Source organism: Olea europaea, unplaced genomic scaffold, assembly GCF_002742605.1.
Source record: "Olea europaea var. sylvestris unplaced genomic scaffold, O_europaea_v1 scaffold789, whole genome shotgun sequence".
NCBI lineage: Eukaryota > Viridiplantae > Streptophyta > Magnoliopsida > Lamiales > Oleaceae > Olea > Olea europaea.
In genome coordinates this window covers 161,844-170,648 of record NW_019266317.1, presented here as the reverse complement: position 1 = coordinate 170,648, position 8,805 = coordinate 161,844, and the positions used below count along the sequence as shown (strand labels likewise).

Genomic DNA, 8,805 nt, shown 5'->3' with positions numbered 1-8,805 from the left:
CACAACTCAACAGGATGCACATGCAAACCTAGTTTCTGTTAGTTCTTATAAGTGCTAGAAATCTAGACATCAAAGACTCGTTGTTTCATAGGCGAATACAAAGAATTTGGGCTCCTCTTTGTTTCAAAATACCAAATATTGAGAACTGAAGATACTCAAGATTTTCAATAGTCTTTTCCACCTTTTAATTTTGAAATTTTTTTTTAAAAAAAAATACATTTAGATAAGAGAAAAAAAGAAAAATCCTCCACACAGAAATGACAAGAAGCCCTAAAAGTACATTAATTGGAATTAAATAAATATATAAAAATAGAAAATAATTAATCTCAACTGGCACCCAGCTGCCTCATGTCAAGTCCAAGAGACCACCTTCTAATCTAAAACCGATATCGGACAAAACAAAGACCAAAAAATCATCGAATCTCCATTTGGCAACAAATAAATAAATGGTTGAAATATTCAGTCATAGTCAAAAATTAATTTCGACCACACATTTATACTTATTACTGATTTCGTGAAACCAATAACTATTTATCTAACCATTAATCTTTCTAAATCATTTATAAATTTACTGAAAGGAAGCTAAATCATTCGTTAGTTCACAGAGAAGTTTCTGTATCTAGTGTTCATAGCTTGTCATAGCCACGGAAGATATTTAGCGTACACTTAAGTACTAAAAGATAAATTGGTGTAAAATAACAGAGAATTTTACCTAATTTGGGTTAGAATTTTTCCTTAATCTATTGCAAATTGTCTTAATATGCAGTTTCCCTAGCTTATTGTTGCATAAACATGTACCATGAGATGTTGAGGGATGAAGAAGAATGAATAAATAATATTTTTTCAAAATATTTTTTTGAAAAATGTCCATGGAAATCAGTGTGGAGACAAGTAAGATGCCACAATTTGAAGTAAACTAGACTTCAGACCAAATTCAGTCACATCTCCATGTGAGAGATGTTGAAATTAAACTTTACATATACACATGTAATGAGAGTGAAAAGTACAAAACACAAGATAGGCAAAGAAATGAAGTTTCCAATAAGCTTATTATATATATATAATTATGGTTTCCTTCAGGTCCCTTCCTACAAAGGTTGAACTCTTCACGCCATAGAAAACAAATATTGTACACTAGTTATAGCTGTCAAGCTGCGTTTGGTTGCACCAAGTCGAATCTCAAATTTTTTTCTTTAAACAATAGATATTTCTTTATTTTTAAATAATTTTAAATTGATAATTTATAAAATACGATCCAAATTCTATATTAGCTTGTATCCTACAAATAACCATCAATATTATCTTGTTCTCTTGTTCTTACTATCTAATATAATTCAGTATATATTAAAGTTTCTGATAAACAAGTAGAGGATACATAACAACCATACCTTAATTTTCTCAGCCCAGATTATACTAGCTGTTATAAATTTAACCGGCAAAGACTAACCTGTGCAGGAGCAAAGTATGATCAATCAGTTTGTACAGAAGATAGTACATAAAACCGGAGACGTAGCTGGAAAAGCAATGTTTCCCCTTTAACTTCGAAATGCCAACGCATACGACATTCTGGTTTATTTCAATTCTCTTCATTGAATTTGAGAAAGAAAAGGGCATGTATTATTGATGCTTATGTTGATCTTTCCATGACTCCTAAATAGGGGATTTGACAAAATTAAAAGGAAATTTATACGTAATTTAAAATCTCGACAACACTAATAGTAACAGTATATTTATTGTTTGTTTAACAGGGATAAATATATAGGAAGACTAGGAATTAATTTAACCAAAATATGTGATGTCATCATTCGAAATGGTGCTAAAATCAGCAGCAGTAGATGGTGGAGTGTACATGGAAGAAGACGATGATGTTATTGGAAGTGAAGAAGGTGGTGGAGGCGGAGGCTGTGGTGGAAGCCGGGCAGGTGGCGGAGCAGCAATAGAAACGGCCCCAGAAGAAAGCAAGGTTATGTGAGAAGATGGAACGATATTGGTTTCTCTATATTTGTATTTCATTATCTCTACCCTTACTGCATTTAGTTCTGCTTGCAAAGATTGAACTTGTTGCTGCAAAGCAGAAATTGCTCCCATGCACCCATAAACTGGATCTCTTAACCTCACATTAGCCTCATAAACAAGACTATTTGCAGCATCTGCTCTTTGGCTCTCTGGAACCTCCTGGATTAACAACCAAATCACATACAAAAGAAAATAATGAATAATAACCTCGATTTGATTCTGGTACAATTTTATAGGTAAGACCTGAATTAAAGATGGAAAATCAATTAAATATAATATAGGAAGGTTAATTATCAACAACAAGATAAAGGGTTCACCATCAACATCTTGGAAACATTACTCGCACCAAAAACTTTGTGAACAGAAGCGAATTTTTGGGGTTCATGAGGAGAGAAATATGGAGAGAAGGGACATTCTTGAGCACACCGTCGTCTCAAAAGCTTACACGCTGCGCACGGCGTGATCGTGTTTAGGGTTCCGGGAGGCCCCAACATGTGTCTTCTTCCCATATGAGAAAAGGCATCAGATTCTCTCCTGATCTTCTTGCCTATCTCTTCAAATCTCTCCCTGCAAAATATATATGAAACAACAATTATTAAAGCTAAATAAGAATAAAACATCAATTCTGATGGACTGATGCTAGAAAGATCATGTGGGACTGGTTCTATTAAAGCTTAAACATCATTTGTCAATGTCAACGACAAAATAGTACATTAAAAGTGAAACTTCATAGTTTGAACACTAGTAAAAACTAAAGAAAAGAAAATTATTTGCCCACTTCACCAACTTTTTTCTCTCCTGGGGAGTGCCATAGTTGATTACCTTTCTCTGGACATTCAAGCATACTATCTGTCTACAAAGCCTAAGAAAAAATTGGGGAAAGAGAAAGAGGGAAGAGAGAGAGAGGGATTAGAAGGTTTATAAGAAAGACAAATAAGGGTAAGACTTAAGAGTGCTTAAAAGGCAAGATAAACAGGAAAATGATAGTCCACACTATTATTATTTAATCAGAAACTGCCAAAATTTGATGGTTCGTGGACCTGGGGTCTATGTACGAGGATTCATATTAAGAAATTATATTCTGCAGAAAACCCTGAATGAAATTGAGAAGATCATCAATTCATTATCCACGACACACACACACAGAGTTAGATATAGGAGGCGAGCGGCGAGAGAGAGACAGAGAGAGAGGGTATAGATTTGTCGCGTGTGAGTCTTTACTAGTGTTGACTTTTGGAGCAGCCATTTCCAGCAGCTTGAATTTCATATTGCTCCTCCATTGATGCATGTGGGAAAGTGCCTTAGGAGAGACATAAATGCACATCTTTTTTTAATCGAAATATTGATCCAATGCATATTATATATATTAACAGCTAATTAAAATCTTTCATTTAACAATTTGAAATGCAAAGTGCAGTGTTAGTTTCTTGTCCATCTCAAGAAAAGTTTTTCTTGGATTTGACTTTTTGGCCACTGATTTAGCTCCAACTGTAATTTCAGATTATTGAAATCGCAGTGTTCAAACAGACAAAACTGAAAGATTTTTATAACTAATCAGCAATTAATTTAATATAAGAATGAATGACAATTTAAAGACCATAAATTTACATAAAGATATGTGGATATTGTCGATCTCCGGCATCCCTTTTCCTTCTGTGACATTTCAAGTTTATTTTTTCTCTAGGAATCATTTTTGGGTTCTGCCATTATTTCTTTGCTATTTTATTAACCACAACTTATGACTAACTCGAATTTGAAGTTCGTAATAATGTGACTAATTACTTTGTTAATCATGAAAATTAAAACAAAACATATTTCTTTGTCCTTTTATCATCCACAAATTATGACTAACACAAATTTTCCATAATAATGTGACTAATTACTTCGTTAATCATGAAAATTAATACAAAACATATTTCTTTGTCCTTTTATTATCCACAAATTATGACTAACTCAAATTTGCCATAATAATGTGACTAATTACTTCGTTAATCATGAAAATTGATACAAAACATATTTCTTTGTCCTTTTATTAACCACAAATTATGACTAAATCAAAATTTCCATAATAATGTGACTAATTACTTCGTTAATCGTGAAAATTGATACAAAAAATATTTCTTCGTCCTTTTATTAACCACAAATTATGACTAACTCAAATTTGCCATAATAATCTGACTAATTACTTCGTAAATCATGAAAATTAATACAAAACAAAGACGACATTGCCATTGATGTTCACAGAAAATGATGGTTCACCTTCAAGATAAATTGGACCATTACTTTACGGATACGGTAGTGGCTTAGTGAATATGACTAATTATACCACGTTCTTGCTGATTTTGAGACATCTAACCTACACATTTTGATATGGAAAGTTTATAAAAGTTTTACAGTATCTTCAACAATTACTGTTTTTATTGATTTATATTATATATTTTTACTTAAATTGGATTGTTTTCAATAACTTAGACTATAATATAATTTAATGTAGTGGCGTTGTCGTAAGTTAGTCATGACAATTGAGTGCATATGAGTGATGTAATTGGTCGATACTTAAAATAAAATTACTAAATAGGAGCATTATTGTGACTTAGTCTTGTCAAATGACTGATGTAATTGGTCGATCAATACCTTAAAAATAGAAAGACCAAGCCCTTCTTGGTTTTGTTAGAAAGTGGATTTTTATTAAATTTTGATAAAAGTTGATAAAAAGTATGATTGAAAATTTGATAAAATTTGTAGGTCCAATAAAAGATGTGGTTGAAATTGAATTTATTAAAAATAATTTTTCAAAAAATAGGGGCAAAAAGGGGGTAAATTCTTTACTAATCATCCATAGGGTTGTTTTAATCACTTGGAATACAATATAATGTTATAGCGTCACCGTGAGTCCGTTGTGGTGTGCGAATAACGTAATAAGTTGTACCTCGAAAAATGACTAAATTGATCTTAAACCTCCATTTTTCTCGCACTTAATGTTTTATTTCTAGATTAATCCATGCTTTACGAACGAGGATCAAATGATACTCATATTCATTAATATACGATCGGCATAAGATTGGCCAAAACCACATTTATATACTCAATAATCTTATCAAGTATTATGTGTTAAATATAATCTAAATTGTACCTCGGACGATACAACAAGCAAAAAATCATATTAAAATATTAAAGAAAATAAAATTGAGATTAATTAGAGAGGGTATCAGAAGGGTTAAAACAGTGAGTAGGATGCAAGACATGACAGGAAGACAGCAAGAATTACTTGGCTCAGACTTTGTGAAACGTTATTTCAAGGTGGGTGGTGATGGAGAGGGAAATAAAATACGAAAAGGGTATCATAGGGATCTACATTAATTTATGCATAATTTTCCTTAAACTGGAAGGAAATGACACCATGGATTCTTGTTTGACCCGTATTTTAAGGCAAATAACTCGCTCCATTGTTTACCTTATACTCACTGTCTTACCCTATTTTTCACCCAATTCAAAATCTATTTTAATTTATGAATATGATAATCATCAATATTTTTCCATCTGGAAACCCTAATTGATTACCTAGATTTCTGATAATTTTGGTCTTGGAAGCCAAAGCATAGAGTTTAAAACGAATTCTTGTATAAAGCCATGGACATGAATCGAACACGTCATTGATCAATGTATATTTCAACGCTTATTTATTTGAACTTACAAAGTGTTAGCGTTAATTTAGATACTACATTGAGCATGTTAAAAATAAAAAAAGTACACATATTTATAGAGAGATGTAAAGTTGGATCTTCGATGAATAAAAAAAAAATGCAAGACTAATGACCTCTAGACCGACTTTTAATAATAATGATATGGCAGAATCCTTTTACTAGTGAAAATATATAGTTAGTAAATTTTTTTTATCTTCTAAATTATTTTTTTGTTTGGTAGTATTAATTAATATTATCCTTTTATAATAATACTCTCCATGTTTAATAGGGTATGGAATAAATTCAAAGTGGGTATTCCATTTTCAATTTTTTGTAACTACCAAAACATTATAGTCTTAAGAGGTTAATAAAAAATAATAATAATAATAATAAAACATGAATAATTGGAATAATATCCAGTTATCACTTTCATTGGTATTCTATAATTAACAACAATCTGAGATCTTTATTGGTTTTTCCGATTTTTTTAAATCAGTCAATATAATAGGAGATATTTAAGTATTTTGAAATAATTAAAAATTCATTATTGTTATCATGAATTATTAAAAGACTGTGAATAAGGCAAAGAAAAGAATTGTTCTACATCATCTTACAGAGATTGCTGCCCTCATTTTTTTTCCCCAATTAGTGTGTTTTCCTAGAAGAAGTTGGAAAGATAAAGCAAAAGAGAACTAATTCTTGGTTAAATATTCTAGTTATCATTCAACTTTTTAAAATATTTCTCTATTTTTATTAAAACTATTCTTAGTTGTAACTGAACTTTATAATATTTTTAAGTTGTCACTGAACTTACCAAAATGTCATTTCATCCATCATTCCGTCATTTGTTATTTTAATTTTAATGGACTTGATGAGATGGCAAACAAAATTTCACTCATGGCATGCTTCGCCGTGAGTTATGCCACAATACCAAAATCATAAGTAATACTAATGGACTAAATATCTCATTTGTCACTAAATTTGCTCAAATATTTTCAATTTGGCACTTAAGTTTTTCAAATATTTCTTAGTTGCTGTTGAATTTTAAATAATTTTCTGAATCATCACTAAACTTACCAAAATATTGTCACAGTCATCGCTCGTTATTTTTAAAGTTAATGTATCTTGATGACATTGTAGATAGAATTTCAAACGTGGCATGCAAAATCTAAACCCCTTTGAATAGTATTGATTTAACTCCAACCATTAGATGAATTATAAACACTAACGCAATTTTGAACTAATGATAAAAGGATACATGTTAAACTCCTTTTGAAAGCATGAAAGCTCTATTTTTATACCCAATTATATGTATTTATAACATGTGCAAATAATATAAAATTTTCAAGCACCTAGCCTTTTGTTTTTTTTAAAACTACAATAAATAATGGAATAATATTTTAGTAAGTTCAGTAGTAACTCAGAAAACAACATTAATTATGAAACGTTTATAAAAGTTCAATGACAATTGAAAATCATTTGAAAAAGTTCGACGGCAATTGAAATATTTAACTCCATCCACATCACTTGCGATTTTTTATGATGTGGCATAACTATCATACAAAGCATTTCACATGTGAAACTTCGTTTGCATGTCATAAATTCTGTAAACTTTTCAAATGGAAAGATTTTTATTTTTTTTCCAAAATAATAATAATAATAAAAGTGCAAGCATATATGAGGGGAACAAAACATATTATTTGATGAATCTCTAATTTCAGTAATTTGTGTTATTCGCTTTCAATTAAAAACAACATTTCGTATAATTGAATAAATTGATTTATTGCATTTATTAAGCATATTTTTATTCCAACTGAATGATTATGTCCAAAACATATTTTTAATTCATTTTGCGGACTCTAACAATTCAGCTTTTCACTTGCTTGAAAATATTGAATTACAAAATCGATTTCTATCCAAGTATACTTCTACATAACATGTTCTGCATAGGATTGAATTTTTTAAAATTCCCTTGAACTATTAATTAAAAATTTCAACACTACAGTAATACAAAACTACTTGTAATGTACTGTGTTCCTAACTAGTTTACATAGATATGGATGTCAAACGAGTCGCTCGGCTCGTTAAAACTCTACTCATGGGCAGCTCGGTCTCGTCAAATAATGAGCCGGAGCCGGAGCCGGAGCCGAGCAGGGGGCTCAATCCCACGAGCCATGGGCTCGTAAAAATAAAAATGCAAATTTATAAAAAATAAATAAAAGTAAAAATTGTGCAAATTTAAAGAAAATTAAAAAAATCACGAGCTCGTGAGCTCAACTCGGCTCGGCCCGCGAGCTCATGGCTCATGAGATCACGAGCTCGTGGACCGAGCCGAGCTCTTTCACAAGCCAAGAGCTCGGCTCACCACGAGCCCAAGCCGAGTTTGTGAGTTAAAGGGCCTAGTTGGCTCAGCCCATTGCCATCCCTATACAAATTAAAAAGAATTTTAAATTTATGTAATAAAATTGTAACGTAAATTAACTTCTTGTTATTTGTATTGAAGGCTAAACTTTATAAGAATATCTTATTGTAACGAGCTCTTGTAAAATGCCTTATACAATCAATATATTGTTATGATGCCTTTTTTTTACGAAAGGGGTCTCTTTTTTCTCTAGAGATGGTTAGAGCAAGAAGATCAAACACACATCAATACAAAATGACATTGTTTGTGACCCATATGGCTTTACCTAAAAGGAGGCTTCCTTCGCCTTCCACCTTTGACGTGAAGAATATGCCCTCTTATTGCACTTCATCTTGATGGTTTTAATTTTCACTTTCCTATTTGATTTCCTCATGGCTTAGTGGGTTGAACAAGAATTTAAAGATGGCAGAGAGATGCTTTTCATACTCTAGCCATGACTAGGCTTATAAAACAGTTCTAAAGTCGAAAAGACTTCTTGAACATGTTTGAAAAATCAAGAAGAGTTCTGTAAAAGATGTTTATAAAAGAGTTCTATAACGTTGTAGGCAAATGTAGGGAGAAAAAAAATAATAATAAAAAAAAAACAAAAAAAAAACATGAAACGTAATATTGTAGACAGTGGCGGACGCAGAAATTTTAAATTGGTGGGGCACAATCAAAATTATAAATAAGTTATAAAAACAA

The 8,805-nt window shown here is 31.2% G+C and overlaps 1 protein-coding gene across 1 annotated transcript; it reads right to left on the bottom strand.

Annotated features, from left to right (window-relative positions):
• Positions 1–1,242: 1,242 nt before the first annotated feature.
• Positions 1,243–3,233, bottom strand: LOC111391404 (LOB domain-containing protein 15). Its single transcript, XM_023016618.1, has 3 exons — positions 2,839–3,233; positions 2,334–2,583; positions 1,243–2,175 (listed from the first exon to the last, which is right to left on the bottom strand). Exons 1-3 carry the CDS (start codon positions 2,850–2,852, stop codon positions 1,780–1,782), a joined length of 660 nt encoding a protein of 219 aa, XP_022872386.1. The 5' UTR covers positions 2,853–3,233; the 3' UTR covers positions 1,243–1,779.
• Positions 3,234–8,805: the final 5,572 nt, after the last annotated feature.